This window comes from Coccinella septempunctata, chromosome 8 (assembly GCF_907165205.1).
Source record: "Coccinella septempunctata chromosome 8, icCocSept1.1, whole genome shotgun sequence".
Classification (NCBI taxonomy): Eukaryota; Metazoa; Arthropoda; class Insecta; order Coleoptera; family Coccinellidae; genus Coccinella; species Coccinella septempunctata.
The window spans coordinates 20,687,494-20,705,146 of NC_058196.1; the positions used below are offsets into that span (position 1 = coordinate 20,687,494).

Consider the following 17,653-nt stretch of genomic DNA (forward strand, 5'->3'; position numbering starts at 1 on the left):
CAGGGAAGTACCAAAACCTGTCGGAGCACCAAAAAGAAGTCTTTCTAAGACGCTTGTGTTCTGTTAGAACTTTACGTGAACTTTGGGCAGACTCTGAAGTGGAAAGTTGTTTTCATATTGTCGCGTTACACAAGAGTGGTTACTTTGAATGTGGCATTATGAAGAATAGGTGCTCACAGAAGTCACGTATCCAAACAACACAAGGACGTCATAAGGATGCCTTGCTAATTTAATCCAACAAACACAATTCCTTGTATGAATAAGACAAATGCCATCAGTCGAGTTATCGAGTTTTGTATCAGTGACTTTATTTACGAAACCATGGAGTTTTCATACATGAACATTATATATCATTCGATGTGGGTTTTTATTCTCTATGAACCAGAAAAAAAGTAGTTCCAGTTGAAAAAATCGACTTTTCGCCGTTTTGAATCGAGTGACAAGACTAAGAATTTTGGAACATCCTGTATATCACAAACAAAGTTTTTTCTACCCAAAAATCATCCTCAGGATCTCAGTGATCTATTTTCCAAATTTCAGCTCCTTCAAATATAAACTGTCTTTTTTATTGCTATTATTTGGGTGGCTCCATGTTTCTGACAAATTTTTTGCGGAAAACCGTAAATATCTCGGAAAGTATCAGGAATAGGGATAGGGAAGTTAAAGGCAAAAATACTCATCAGATGAGGATAGAGAAACCAAAGAAGCTACAATAAAAAGGGCGTCCAATTCCACAACATTGAAAGTATTGAAAAAAAAATTCCATTTTAGGTACTGATTTCGGAGTACGTACTTTTCGTCAGCAGACACTTTTCGTCCGCAAACACTTTTCGTCCGGCTATTCGTCACTAAGCAATATTCAATCCCGGGGCCATTGAATCAATTTTGTGAATACAAAATTTGATAAAAACATAAGTGCCTGTGACAATAACTGTCATTGGCTGTTGTCAAATTAATTTTTTATAAAATCGGTTAGATTTTACGAGTGAATTAGGTACGTGGTTTGAATATTATTGTTCAGTATAATCAAGAATGGTTAGTGATAGGGATATGAATGTCAGTAACACTACTCCACAGCTGAGGGAATTGGTAATTGCTTACTTCCATAATAGTCTATGAGGTCGACGAAAAACTGTAATAAGCACCTTGGCAAAAAACTGTCTATATTATCTCGCCTTCTTGCTAGCCTCGTCTATCAATTTGCAGGCTCGACTGTAATAGAAAGTTTTTTGACCTTGGTACATAAATATCTACAGGGCGGGTCTTTGGCTCGTGTAAATATTTTAACAGTAGATTCTCGATGTCAAAAGAAAAACTTTTTTCTTCATCAATTTTTCCGAGTCGGCTCGTTTCAAAAGATACAGGCTGTTGAAAAACCATAAAAATCTCACAAACGGTTTTATCGAATGACATGAATTTCGGAGTTTAGTTTTTCATTTACTTGATAAATCTTTTTCGAACACAAGATATCACCCACGCCTTTCAGGTTTCTCATTATGACCATTAAATAATATAAAAATACAAAAAATTTACGGAATCCAATCCAACTCTTGAAACTAAGTTGGACGCTATCTAATGAATATTTGAACGTTCTGTAAAATGAAAGTATTTTTCAAAATTTCTCGTATGATACGTCGTTTTCGAGTAATTTGAATGTTCAAGAATTAAAAAGTATCTGTGAAATTTGAAAAATTTTGTATTTCGGCTGAATACAAGTCTGTTTAAGATTCACAGATGTGAAGTGGGAAGATTTAGCTAGTTATTCTGAAGGTAATTTTGTTTTTCCAGGGGTGGAACAGCTCATTATGAAGCATTAAAATGGCTTTATCTTTTTATCAGGGCCAAATCGGAAAAAATGAAAAGAAGTTTTTGACCTCAAGACTATACTGTTGAAATATTTGTACAAATCAAAGACTCACCCTGAATAGTCAGATAGATTAGGAGCGTTAACCTTAGTACCCTTTCATTCATGAATGTCTATGGAAGATTAATTTGTGAGTATTTTGTAGGCTTAGTTTCCTTAATTTTTGGTGGCAAGTCAGTTATTGTCGTTGTCTGGTGTATCATTGTTTTTTATACTATGAAACTACTGTTTCAGAAAGTTTTTGTACTAAATTTTTCTGAATTTCAGCTTTACTTTATCTGATTCAGACTCCTCGAGATGAATTCATAGAATATAGTCAACCCCCTATAATAATTTATATTCTATGTTCAGCATATTTCATTTTTCTTTTAATCCATTCGTTTCCGAAATATTTACATTCGAAATGTACTAGTTTTTCTCGAAGAATGAAGAAATTCTTTCAATTCCATCTGCCAATGAATAAGCCATTTTCACCTCAATTTTTGATGAAAAAATCAAACGGTTATACATGTATTTTGATGTTGCAGAAAAGGATTATATCATCGAAACTACAAAAAAAAATAAGGGTAAATTTGGTTGATCCACAAAGCATGTTTAATCAAATTACCAGTACTGCAAGAAATTTAAATTTGAACATCTCTAAAACGAATGGAAAAAATGAAAGAAAATTAATAAGCTGAAATCAGAATAAAAATACCTTTCGAATGAGAGATCACTTACCCTATCTCAACTCTATTTAAAATATAGTGGTCGGGATTATCACACTAAGGGTTGAAGCGATATGTTCGTATATTTAATCTTAAAATTGGTCCCCCTTGAACTGTTGCACACAGTACTCCTCCGACGGCACCACAGTAATATCAAAAATTGATAATATATATAATGTGATATGATATTTTTGATATTAGCGTGGTGCCGGTGGCACTTCGGAGGAGTAATGTGTGCTCCAGTTCACTTTTGTGTCTGCGAGCGAACCCTTAAACTCTGCAGGAGCAGTCTCTTGACGAATAGTTGTACTATCTTAGACTGCAGGTAGTGTTGAGTCTGGCAGCCATGGGTGAGTGTACGATTCTACAGAGTGAGTGAAGCTTTGGTTCAGTCAGGTGGCGCATCGTGATGAGAAAAAAAATATTCCTCACACCATTCTCCGGTTGAAATATTTATCACTGCACTGTACTGATGAGGGACAATAATCCCGAATCCGGCCTACAGTTTGTGATCAGATGTTTCTACCACGCTGGGAATTCCTGCGCTGATTCACGACTAGCTCGCATCAATGGAAAGACAATTCTTTGAATTGTCGTCTCTATTTTTGATGCTCCCCCTTGAATCAAAAATCGATCTGTCAGAGCATTTTCTCGATAAAAAATAATTTCGTCTGTTATCTCATCTGTTTTGTTTTCAAATTTCCACTCCGCATATTTTAAGATAAGAGTAGGTACATCTATTTTGACACGGTTCAATTTTTGAGTATTCTTCATGTTCTTGACATAATAGGGTTATGATTCCGTTCTTCAAATTACACATATGATTTCTTTATGAGCAAACGCACCCTCTAATTCTTGACGACCCTTTAACTGTAGCGATTAGCTACGTCTTTTCCAACAAAGTCGTGAACGTGGGATATGCAGATTATCATATGAAGAAACTTTCATCTTTCAAAAGTATCGACTTAAGATGTTTGTTAGGCCCGAAGTATATACACAAGCCCCAAGCGCCCAGAATATTAACCGGCACTTAGTGAATTCACACTGTGTAATTGCCGAGCAAACGTTATAAGGTTTCCGATTACGAACGGAATGGATCGATCGGACGGAACTTGAATTATTTGTTTTAGAACTGGAGCAGAAAGGAAATGCAGCGTAGCCAGCGGAGCCTGAAGGAGAGATAGCTGCCGCTGGAGAACATCCCCGTTTTCGACATTTGTTTTTCGGCGACACTTCATTGTTTTCGCACGTAGCGGGATACGAGGGACGAGTGGATATCTCCGGAACCGTACACCCTCCAAAGATTCATTTCAATTTGGACCGGGCGTCTGTTTGCGAATGGTTTTTAATAAGATCCTCACACTGCTGAGGCTGAAATGCCCTGAGCATCCGCTAGTTGTGGAGTGCTAGGTAAATGCACGGTGTCGATCGGAATGTTTGACTCAATCGAATTAGGGGGGATTTCCTTGAGGAATTGGTATATAGATTCGGCTTGAGTAATCACTCCTTCTGATAGTGTTATCTGGGTATTTCCACCATGTTCGAATGGAACGCTTGATGTGGGTAATTGAAAATTACTTAATGACTCGTGAAGTCAGCGAGAAGCACTTATTCTGAACATTAACATTCTTCAAAGAACAGTAATGATTATTCAAGGTATCAATTTTTGTTTTGAGTATAGTAATTTGATTCGATCAGATCAAGGTGAGCCCACAGATCCGTATGTTCGGTCCGATTTGCCAAAAAATACTAGTATGGATTAATCTATATACAGGATGACAATTATGTCACGACAAGGATGATTTTAGAGAAAATGCCGAAACAGGTCAATTTCAATTCGTAGGGGGACATATTTCGAGCAGAATTGTAAGCCGAAATCTCCTCAACCCTCATCATCATCATCATCATTGCTTTATCCCGTTACCGGGAATAAATCTACAAAAAGACAAAAAAACAAAAAAAAAAAAAAACGGTGCGAACAGTCTTATAATCTCTTAGGGCTAATTGCGACTGTGTGCCCTCCTCTGACTGAAGAGTCCAACCGTGACCTACAGATCCTTCCACATTCCGGACATGGATAGTCACCAACCAGATCTGGACGCCACTGTATCCTTCTAGAGTCTCCATTATAACTGTAGACCAAACACCTCCACTGTATTCTGTCTAACGCTAGTTGTTCCCAGTTATGATTGGAATTAACTGATTTTAGGGATTGATGTAGTATATCCTCAAACCGCTTTTACTGGCCTCCTGGTTTCCGGGCACCCTCTGTGAATTCGCCATACAGAGCTATTTTATTTTGGGGAGTCTTGTGTCTTGCATTGCATCCTCGGAATGTGGCCGCTCCATCTGAGTCGGGCCCTCGTTACTTGAGTCTCAATTGTTATACAACTCGCGAGTTGCAAGACTTCTGCATTCGAAACTTTGTGGAACCATCTGATGTGCATTATTTGTCTCAGATGACGTTGTTGCGTTTGTTCAAGCTGTTTGATATGCAGGGCGTCCACTTTTCCCTTCCGTAAAGAAGCTTTGGGAGGACCGCACTGCTTTGTAAACATCTGTCTTGGTCTTCAGATTGAGGTCGTGATTTTAAAACACTCTGTCTTTAGCCTCCAGACTGCCCGTGATGCCGAATTGATACGGTTGTGTATTTCCGTGTCTATAGTATATCCAAATCCAAGAGGCCACCGGTAAACATTGCAGCATGCAATGATCACGCGTCAAGAACGTGATAACGCAGAGGTGTAGTAATAAATTGAATTCCGAGAGCGTTATATTTTAAAACTTTTTGAGTGTTCCAGTTCCGGTGAAAAATATGTATGCTTGACTACGAGTCTCAGTAATGAACAATTAATCTAAAGTTCCCACTTTAATAAATACTATGTATATAAATGTGTAACAATATTTTTTTTGTAAAAATGACTACCCCGTAGTGTCGTCAGAAGATGCAGAACTTTCCTCTAAGTTGACGATGACTGGTGTTATATCATCCATAATATTATCCAGTTTCCACATGTCTACCTCAACTTTTTGTTTGACATGTTTCACGCACTTTCTCCATCTTTCGGAAGTAACCCGTGAGAGAGCCTCTTGAAAAAGATTTTGTACGTCAGCCATTTTAAATGTGGTGTTTTTATCTGCCACAAAATTCTTGACATCGGCCCAAATCAATTCAATAGGGTTCAGTTCGAAGTGGTAGGGAGGTAATCTAAGTACAGTAATATTTTGGGCCTTTGCGGTTTCATCCACGATGTATTTTTCAAAGTTTTCTTTGTTCTGCCTGACTATCTGCAACTATTGCGCTTTTATGAGGTCAGGGGTGAAATCAATATTTTTCTCCCTCAACCATTGTTGGATATCACTCTTTCTGAATTGTGAATTAAGAATTTTTTCCATTTTCCTTGAATGGTAAGGAGCATTATCTAAAACTACTATAGAATTTTCCTCCAATTTAGGAAGTATACCCTCGACCACTTTTCGAAGGACTGACCATCCATTTCTTCATGGTAGTCACCAGTTTTTTGGATTGGAAAGTCCAGAGTCCTCCAGTTAAAAAACCAGTGTCACTGCCAATATGACACACTATAATTCTTTGCCCTTTGCCTGGAAAAATATATTCGCTTCATTTGAAAAAGAATGTTGAAATTGTTTTCCACCAAAAAGGTACTTACATCAAGTTTCACAAAACTTTGATTGCTCGATCAACGATTTGGCATTCGATTTCACGAAGGAAATCATTGAAACTTTCATATTTCCGAATATATTGGAGGAGTAGCAGTTGAGAATCATCAAATGGGCGTGTATAGATAATTATTTGGTGCAAGAATGATATTCAGAATGCTTATGACCAACTTATCGACTGAAATCTAATTGACGTTCATCCGTCAATCGATCGTTGATTCTCTGATCAAGCTTTATGAAACCGAGGGTTAAACTCAAAATTCAAGACCTTCCCAGACGGATTTTTAATCCAGTAGATAATCCAGCAAGTAACGCTTGCCGAGAAGATGTAACTGTTTCATCGGTCCACACTTTGGATTTAGTATGACCGGCATTTACCCAAGTTTCATCCAAGCAGTAAATCTTCCTGTTTTCATCACGGAAGGTCCTAATTTTCGTGAGATAGTTTCTTCTCCAACATTTAATGTCGTCACGGTTCATAACAAAACTGTTGCGTTGGCGACGTCCATATTTGAAATTAAGTTTTTTCAATATTATAGAGAAGGTACTCTTCTTAAAATTTGGCAAGTTCGAGTCGAGCAAACTCGTGAACTTTTCGCCGTATTACATTTTTATCGAAATCTGATAAGGACTCCCATTTGGTGGTCCGATTTTGATTTGTTGCCGGCTGTGATAGAACACCGGAATTTATGTATTCGGAAATAATTCTCCTAACACTTCGAGCTCCAATGCCGAGTGTCTCAGCAACTCGGAGTTCTACGTCCTTTAAACACATTCCTGCATTTTGAATAATCTCAATTTTATAAGTATTCAAAATCATATCTTTTATCTCGGCACTGAAGTGTCGTTTCAGACGTCTCTTTTTTGGAGGACTTAAGTCAACACGCGATTCCTCAGCAGTATCAGTACTTGACATTATCTTAAATGCTTGTAACTTGAATAACTTGCTACAACTATAAACCAATTTACGAAAGAAAAAGCAATGAATGATCTCTGCAGTTCTGCACAACAATTCGCATACAATCAATGAATCAAACGTAATGCGGTTCTGCATTACTCCCACCTGCAAACATGGCGTTCCTGAAGCTTTGACCAATAAGAGGAGTACCTTAAATACGATCACGCGTTAGTCAGTTTGTTTACGCTGGCCTCTCGGATTTGGATAGACTATAGGTTAGCCCTAGTATTTATTGCTTCCCAACTATTTGAACTACTCGACGTGTTCTAGAGTTTCATTCTCGAGGCTGATATATGTTTGAAGGCTTTCTGACGGACTAATCAGGATTTTGGTTGTGTCGATATTGAGTCTAAGGCCTAAAGCTTCGTATATATGTTTAAAGGTGTCCAACATTATCTGTAGATCCTTTGAGCTGCTAGCGAAAAGTGTGCAGTCGTCTGCATATTGAAGTTCCGTGATAAAATTTGTAAGGCTTTTTGCTCTTTGGCGCTTCAGGTTAAATAGGCCTCCATCAAATCTGACCCCTCAACCCTAGGTGTAGGAGCAATCACCCCTAAATTCTCAATAAGGAATAGGGGGTGAGCTATACTTCAATTGAAAGATCACTTGACCCTCTACATGAATACTATGGTTTGCAAATTTTTATCGTGCCTTGAAGTAGTTACAGGGACTGACATTTTGAAAACTTGCCAGGCCAATATCATGTCTCGACAAGGATGTTTTCAGAGGAAATGCCGGAACAGGTTAATTTTTATTCGGAGGGGGACATGTTTCTAGCAAAATTGTAAGCCAAAATCTCTTTAATCTTAGGTGTAGGAGTTGCCCCACTAAATTCTTAATATGGAAAAGAGGGTGAGCTATACCTCAATTATGGAAGACAATAGTATTATGTAGAGGGACATATTGTCTTTCAATCGAGGTTTAGCTCACCCTCTATTCCTCATAAAGAATTTAGGGGTGATAGCCCCTACACCTAGGTTTGAGGAAATTTCGGCTTACAATTTTGCTCAAAATATGTCCCCCTCCCTTCAAAAATTGACCTGTTCTGACTTTTTCTTTGAAAACATTCTTGTCGAGACATAATTGGCCTGGCAAGTTTTCAAATTATCACCTCCTCTAACTACTTCAAGGAATCAATAAAAATTTGCGAACCATAATATTCATGTAGAGGGACATATGATCTTTCAATTGAGGTAGATCGCACACCCTATTCCCTATTAACAATTTAGGGGTGATAGCCTCTAAACCGAGGGTTGGGGAGATTTCGGCTTACAATTCAGCTCACAATATGTCCCCAACTGAATAAAAATTGACCTGTTCCTGCATTTTCTCTGAAAACTTCCTTGTCACGACATAATTGGCCATGCAAGTTTTTAATTTGTCACCCTGTATAGTAAATCATAGAGCCGTCATTAAAGGACAGAACCGATTGACCGCATCTCATTAGAGCTCATCAGTACCTCATTACTCAACCAACGAACGAGCCAATATCCTAAACGAAACCACATGGTCGAATCAGGAGATAAGTTTTTCCGACTGCTCTACGATAATTCAGCTAACAAACAGTCTAGGGTCGTATTAGGTATAATCATTTTAAATTTTTTTTCAACTTTGTCATTTTGAAAGTTTTGTGTAAGTGATTTTTGGTGAAACGCTTCATTCTGACTAGTTCTACCTTCTATTCTCACCTTCAAATACACCCTGTATAATAGGTTCATAGCATATTCACTAGAAATCGAATTTGGGACACTCTGTACCTACTTGTTATTTGATGCTGCCTGATTCAGCACTACGATGAAAATATTTATTTTTCAAAAAACTTTCATTTTGAAAAGAAATATATTAACGTGATGTAATTAACATTTTCCAATTTTCATTCCCCAACAAGTCCTCCATTCATTTTGTTATTTTCCACTTCAGAGATGGAAGATATCATTTTTCACTCATTAACATCATCTCAAAACATAAAGAAACAAACAAGCTGAAGCGGTTATTTAATTATAATAGTTTGAAAATCCTCTCAGGTTTTATGTCCATAGCTCAGAGGATGAAAATAAATGATAGCTCTTATCAACATTGCGTATTTATCAGAAGACTAAAACACAAAAAAGTGAAACACAACTCAGCGAAAGGACACGATAATTTAAATGCGATAACAATCCACACAGAGCTGGAACAATGAAATTTTCTCTTTGTCCGATAAAAAAAACATTTCTTTGTTGACGTTCACCGTCGGAAAAATCGGGGTACTTCATTTGATTATTTCACGCTTCAAATGTCAAAGGAAAATATAATTCAGTTCGAAGTCGTTATCTGTGAACGATTCGCTGAATGGAAAATAAAGAAGATTTTTATGGAGCTAATGAAATCTTTTCGGGATGCGGGTAATAATTGATATCGAATCGAATTTTGTGAAAGGTTATCCGTATCCACGAACGAAGTGCTGCGTTGACAAAGTTCTCCTGGTTTTCTAAATCGTGACCGAAAGGAAAAGTTTGTTTCCTTGAAAAGAGTGTAGAAAAACACTCTCCAATTCCTTGGCCACATCGATGGTTTCTGATTCTAATCGATCCTTTCTAGCTGCATAAATATCTGGAGAAATTTTTCTTACCGGTAGATTCGGCTGACTTGGACAGTCCTGTAACTTGGGACAATTACACCTCTTGATGATTTCTTTGTTTCTTGACACTTATTAATGATGGAACAAACTTATAAGATTGTGTAGCGCCTCTTCGGTTAATTTAACAATTAATTCCTGTTGAGTTTGTCGTGATCGGTGCGCTGAATTGACGGAAAAAATCAATGAATTCAGGAGAGTAAAAGCGCTTGTTTTATGGCCCTTATACTTGGTGTCTTGTACATGTGTTTCACATTGTGCATGTGTAATTTTTTTTTTCTGGATAAGTGGGATATTGGAATATTAGATATGTCATGAAACAAGTTTGTTTACAAATCAAACGGCAACACGGATCTCTTTTATTTTATTTTTTGTTTCATAGGGTGACTTGGGACAATGCCGAATAAATACAAGCTTTGGCAGCAGGAAATATGCCGATTTTTCTTAGGATATTATTATTTACGATATTTTCACAAAAATATTACCAAACAATTCAAAGTACCATTTTCCATTCATTTTTTTTTTTTGAGTTTCAATATACATATTTACTTTGGCTTAAATAGGGGGGGTTCATCATTTGATTTCCTTACCGAATTTCAACTATACGATTTATAATTTTTTTAAGCCATACACCGTCCCAAGTCAACTTTTTCATTTGAGAGTTGAGAAATCAATGGATTAATTTGTGTACCAAGCCTTCCAAATCGGTGGGTGACTTGGGACAAGTATCCCGTTAATTTTTTTTTTATTTATATCCGAATTCTGAAGCATGGTATATATCCTAATCAATAGTCTGGGTCATTGAGCATATCTAAACCTCTTTTTCAGATAAAAATACGTCACCGTTTTTAAAACCCAAGTCCCCAAGTCACCCACATCCACAGTACTGGATTGAAACAATGTTGTCATTCTTGATCTTACGAGAAAGCGTAGTTCACGGAATTCAAATATTGGATGTGTTTTTATTTCACAGAGCGAAATTTACAACAAAGAACTTCCTGTAGCGTATGGTCCAATAATTATCCTCTGTTGTGAGGTAAGGCAAGATTATATTCTGTAATATTTCACAATTTTTCCGCTTGAAACATAGCAAAACTATATCTTCTTAATCAAAATTCATTTTACATCAAAGGAGAGATTTCCGATTATGATTATAGTTTTCTTGATGTGCCTTATTTTAAATGAAAAATTGGTGAAACGTTACAAGATAATAACTTTCCTCCTATAATAATTCATTTTGTCAAAATCTCTGTCAAAAGGAGAGACAATTTAGAAACTTTTTTGCCAAGGTGCATATTACATTTTTCCGTCGACCTCACATATCTTTATGTGGGTAAGCACTTACTGTTTGATGGCCTCATCTATTCGCAAATTCCCTCAGCTCTGAAGAAGTTTTACTGATATGCATATCGCTATCAGTATCCATTCTTGATTATAATGCACATTACACAATAATATTCAAACCACGTGCCAAATTCACTCGTACAATCCAGCAGATCTCGTGAAAAATTAAATTGAAAACAGCAAAAATACAATTATTGACACGAGCACTTATGTTTTCATCAAATTCTGTATTCCCAAAATTGATGCAATCGCCCTCCTATTATTATTGGTAACCTAGTGACGAAAATAGTTTGCGGACGAAAAGTGTATGAGGATGTATTTGCCTTCAAAAAAGTCGAATTTTCGTTGGGAAATTAGCACGTTACATGTCTTTTTTTTTGGTTGACGAAAAAACAAATTATGAGTTTCTAAAAGTAGAGTTCGAAAAAATGGGTAAATATGAACACATTTTCATATTTAAGAATATGGTAAATTTATTGAATGATATAAAAAATTACAGATTATTTTAATAGGTATTGACGAGGGTCAATATGTATGCCACAACTGGAAAAAATTGCCATATTCATTTTCAATTCACTTTACATTTAAAATGTAAAATAGTAACTATTTCACACAAAATGCGTTTTATGAATACCTACTTGAGTAAACAGTCCTGGAACCTGTATTGTTTCGTGTGCCGCAGAATTTTGAGAAAGTTGATCGTGTGTAGCCACAAAAGAAGGTGAAGAATCACTCTTATAGACTTTATACTTTGCATGGCTCAAAGTTATCAACGTTCGCTACCTGCACTTTGAGAAAACCGATCGATCGATTATGTTGACTTATACCTTACAAATGATTCTAATATTCCAGTTGCCCCCGAATTGTTCTGCATGTGCTTGTCCCCACAAAGGGTTTCGAATCAAATTCATAGAATTTCAAAATTGACGCCCACTCCGATATTACAATCATTTATAAGGACCCTGTATAAAGTTTAACAATTTCCGCAGCATTAGGACATCGAAAACTACTTCTGAGCATGAAAGGGGATAAATCCTATATACAGAAACATCAACGATTATTATCGTTTTCAACACGCTCAATTCCCAACGTTCACTACTCGTGATAACTAAATACTACTAAATAAGTGTCATATTTTAACGATGAAAAGTATACGAACAAACACGATAGAAATGGTTCATAAGTGGTTAATCCAATCAACAACAGCTGAAATGACTTCTCGGAAGAACAAAATGGAGTTTGTGTAAACAGCCAACAAGAGATTAATATGTCTTTGTTGTTTTTATTTCCATCCGCACTCGTAAAGCCGTAGGAGTATGGCAGTTTGTTCACACTACATGGAAACAACAGTTCCGTTCCCAGGAAATGCACCCTTGTAGGGTAGCTCGATGACTGTTCTGGACGAGGTTCTGGATTTACAAAAAAAAAAAGAGAATTTGATATAAATTTTCCTTGTGGCAGTTTTTTAGTGGAGTAAAGGTCTTCTAATGGATTGAAATTATTGTTGAACCTATAAATCGATAAACAACAGTAGTGGGTTGAAAATGATAATATTTAAATTCAACAATGAATAAGTATATAAACATATTCACTGGGTGTTTTTGAAGATGAGGCCTTTTTTGAGCTAGAAGTCATCAAAATAAGTCATTTCAACAAAAATGGCGTGAATTGAATATTCGAGATGGCGGAGCTATAACCACCGGAATTTCGACAAAATTTTATTAAATTTCTAGTACGGGACTGTGGTAGGGACGAAACATAACAAAAACATTAGACATTGTTAACAATGGTTAAGTACATCCCAGTCTATCTGATTCAATGCATCAGGTCACTTAAAAAATTGGTTGTATTGTATGCTATTTGAGGTGAAAACAGTGCAGAAAATTGAGACACTTCTGAAAGGAAGTCTGTTGACTAAGAGCTTTCACCCCTATTTAACCCTAATTAACCCCATTTTTATGTCAGGTAAGATTGTGGAAGGTTTGGAACAAGAAGCAGAAATTAATAATACTGTTTCTGTCCTCAATAAAGGTTCAGATAATTTTATTGCTGTTTCATTGAAGTAGCTATAAATGTTATTTTTATATTCCATTGAAGTTTTTCAAGAACTTTTGTTGTTTTAACAAATTCAATCATTCCTTGACATGGATTTTTTCGAAATTTTTTCAACTATTTTATGAATCCTAAAGCCGGGTCCAGACTATGTAACAAAACAGGTTATATAGCAAAGTTATATAACTTGTTAGAGAAATTCAAGTGAAAAAGTTATAGAACACAATGTTATACAACATTTTTCTTGCTATATAGCAAATTTTATGTTATCCGTTGGGTGTCGGTAAAGATCAAAGAAAGTAATATAACTTTGTTATAAAACACGCCGCAACTTGTCCACACTTGTGTTATTAAACATTTACTGCAGCGCCAATCTTTCTTTTACTGGTATTGCATCTAGAAATGTCGTGTCTTTTTTGCCTATTTTATAGCCGATTTGATTTTATTTTTTATTCGAAATCCGAACTTGTCATCCTTAGGAAATTTTTGAAACTACCATCACATTCAATGTCCCCTGTCAATGGGTCTATGTCATCCATTGCTAGATCCTTCAAAAGAGTTGTTCCACTATAATGTTCCTCCTCTAGCTCTCAACGATGAGATTTCACTCGTCTACATAAAATCACGCCAAAATGACATTCTCTACGTTTGAGGACATTTTCAATACTACAGATGCCACTGCTTCTAGATGAGCACTTTTGTTTAGTTTTATTTTGTTACATAGTCTGGATGTCTCTGCTATTTTCTAACAAGTTATATATCAAAGTTGTATAACACATTTGTTGTATAACTTTGTTAATAAAATGTTTTGTTACATAGTCTGGACCCGGCTTAACTTTGTTAATAAAATGTTTTGTTACATAGTCTGGACCCGGCTTTAGTTGGCAAAAACTTGTGGTGAAGACTTTCTAATCAAAGATTATAGAGTAGGCATTGAACTAAAGAAAGAACTTTCTTTAGTTCAATGAGAGTAGGTAATACCCTTGTTTATAGGTTATATAAACAAGGGTAATACTCTATATACTCTATAATCTTTGTTTCTAATGTATGTATTAGAAACCATACAGATTTCTTTATCCGCTTTTCTGTAATGTACCAAATCAATTTTGAACATTAGTGTTGCCATCTAGTATACCGGATGAACACTAAGGAGGAAAACAGGAATCCACATCAGATGAGTATATTCATTGTGAAACTCAAGTTCTACATCACAGATGGCGCATGAGGAAATAAAATTATCTTTTTCGACCGAATCGAATAATTCCATAATATACCAAATATACCCATATTCCAAAGACATAATAGAGAAGAGTGCCATGTAACATGCCACTTCATATCTCACTGTAGTATATCCCCGATTATGAGAAATTCAATGCACAAAATTCACTGCAGTTGAGTAATCAACTTCAAATTTCAGACTGAAAGTAGGATTTGATTTTCAAATAAAAATGGAGTTCAGTTTCTGCTATCTATACTAGGGCTGTTATTAGCAGAATACTATCAATTTCATTATTTGTCATTATCCCAATATGAACCAATGCAATTCAAAAAAAAGCAGCCTATTTTTTATAGAACTTTCACATTTCAATTCAATTATATATTTATAACCAACGAATTCGAAGCTGGCATATTGTTAAGGCTTATTTCGCTGATTTCCCTAGCAGTTACATTATGAATGACTGAAATAAGTCTAACTTATTAAGGCTTATGACCACAGCAATTGATACCTAAGAAGGAACAAAATAAATAATCAACATTAAGCCTGGCTTAAAATTTGTTGATGCATATGGACATAACTATATAACTTAAAGGTTGCTCACAGAAATAAATTATGCACTTGATAAAAGCTTTTAATGTGTTGAAGGACTGAAAAAAATTATATTGAACATAGGAATGAAATATTTAATGTAAACTAGTCAAAGGAGGAAAAGGATTCTGTTTACTGACAACCACTTTCCGGTGTTGATGGGAAATATAGCCTTTAATTTTCCCTTCGTAAATAAGATTGGCAACAATACACTCAGTTTCATCCAAATCTACATCTGTTTGCCCTAAATAAACCAAAGCTGTCTGTAAAGATTCTACAGGAATTTGATGTGTTTTCAAAATCAGATACACTTTTCTGAAGAGATTCCTGTAAGCTATAATTTTCAGTTTTGCTATTATGAGATAAATCCCACATTGGATGAAAAATGCTTCATGAGTCTCCAGAAGTTCATCGAAATCTCTCAAATTGCCTTGGCATACTGCTTGAACTAAATTCCAGAACTGCACCAAGTCGTACTTTTCCAAAACGTATCTACTTGGAATGTAACCAAGAAGTATTTTCACAGGAACTAAATAAAGAAGTATGAGTCTTTTGTTTCTTACACTGTATTTATGGCAATTCTCAAAAGCATAAGTGAGATATTCGTTAGCCAATTCGTAATCACTGTCAAACATTGCTTTTCGTCCTACAAAATATTTGTAGGTTATTTGTTGACTAAGAGAAAAACTTTCACTAAATGGTGAAGACTGAATTGCTCTTATTAATGGTTTACATAAATGCAACTTGTTAATTCTGAAATACACCTTGAACAGCTGATTCACCAGTGCCAACATTCCTATCCGTTTTGTATCTTCTTCTGATGATCTATTGTCAGCTGCACATACTCTGAAACATCCCATAAGACATTCAGCAGCCTTCTCTAATATTTCACCAGGTTTATCATTCACTCCAGTTCTCGTTTTCTCTGCTAGTTGTGCTAATAATCGCAAATCTGAACAAATGGTATACATAATAGGTAGAGACCAATTTTCCTCTTTCTGCATTTGCAATACCTTAGTAAAACTTTGTGTCAACATACTCTGAGCTTCGTAGGCTTCCACGAAAGACCCTCGGTTGAAGTGATAACAGCATTTTAAATGAAATACAATTAGGTCATCAATGGGACTTGGTAGAAATCGTTGAACAAGAGCATCTGCATTCTCCAGCTGATAGTTGGGATACTGTATATGTTCATGACGCATTGATATAAATGCGGATATCTTTTCTCCATCGCGATTATTCCAAGCTCTCTCAATTATTTGTAGGTAATTACTCAAAGGTAGAAAATTCATTTTAACAGAACGACCTCACTTCAATTAGTTGAATCAATCTATAATCCTTCAGGCATGTTATTTCTACAAATTACTGAGGAACAAGAAATCCTTATCACAAATATACCAATAATGTGGCCCAAAATAACTTATCACAATCAAATTTCGGCGACTTTTATTTTAGGTTAGCTTTCATACTGCAAAGTGACTTAAAGATTCCTTTGAATTTAATTTCTGTGGCGCCATCTAGTAGAGGAGACAAAAACTTCAAGTCACTGTGTAGAAAGCTGTATACGGAGCTCTTTATAGATCATAACCCTCTACATCATTTGGAGTAATTGCCGTAAGATGACTATACATGTTCAAAATGAATTTTTTTGGTTTGATTTCCTTGAAACGGAAAATTCAAAAATTTCAAATAGGTGAGTATAATACAGAATTTTGTGAATATTTCAAAAAATGTCCTTCAACTAGTATGACAGGAGATGCTTCGATGAACTGGAATATACAGGCTGATTCACCGTGCGTGATGGTCTGTTAGACATTTATGGAAGACTAATCAAAATTCTTAGTCGGAAAGTATGTTGAGGTTTTCGATAATGAACTTCCTCCCTTAAATATTTTCAGACCTCTCTGCTGCAACTTCTGGTTTTACCAGAAACAGCCTACTATATATACCCAGTGTTTAAATCAGTAGATAGCTTGGGTGAAAACTCCACGGTTTATATGTATTACTGGGATTCTTAGTGAAGAAAAGGTGAAAACAAGAGGTGACAATTTTTAGAATAATTATGCTGAGGAGGATTTTTTCAAAAAAGAAGACCAATTTTCAATTTTTCTATTATGTATAGTATCATCATAACACTGTTTGCTGTTTGGAACTGAAATGTACAGGGTGTTTATGTTGCGAAGATCATCAATTTCTACAAATCGAATTGACCAAAACTCTCTCCGATTACACACGAAAACTTGCTCAATTTGTTACAAAAATACAACTGCTTGAGCATAAAAAAAAATTAATACCGCGACGTTATACATTTTGTGCGTTACTTTTCACCGCTTTTCACTTACTCTGCAGATAGGTAGTTTGAGTAATGCAAGTAGTATTTACATACTATACCTATCGCCCTCTAACTCGAAAACGGTTAGAGTATGTAAAATGGCTTCAGACAAAAGTTTGTATAAAATTTTACGACCTACAACTTTCATAATGAATATAGAAACGATTAGAGGTACAGGAAGGGAGATATTAAAAAAAATTCCTTGTTATCATCTTCAAACTGTCAGATTAAGAAAACCCCCCCTGATTAATGTCAGATTAATAGGTCAACACGTTTGAGGCAACACCGAGA

General features: G+C 35.8%; 1 protein-coding gene across 1 annotated transcript; it reads right to left on the minus strand.

The window, feature by feature from the left end:
- Nucleotides 1–15,060: 15,060 nt before the first annotated feature.
- On the minus strand, nt 15,061–16,486 carry LOC123319505 (PCI domain-containing protein 2). Its single transcript, XM_044906526.1, has one exon. It carries the CDS (start codon nt 16,320–16,322, stop codon nt 15,126–15,128), a length of 1,197 nt encoding a protein of 398 aa, XP_044762461.1. The 5' UTR covers nt 16,323–16,486; the 3' UTR covers nt 15,061–15,125.
- Between the last annotated feature and the right edge of the window lie 1,167 nt (nt 16,487–17,653).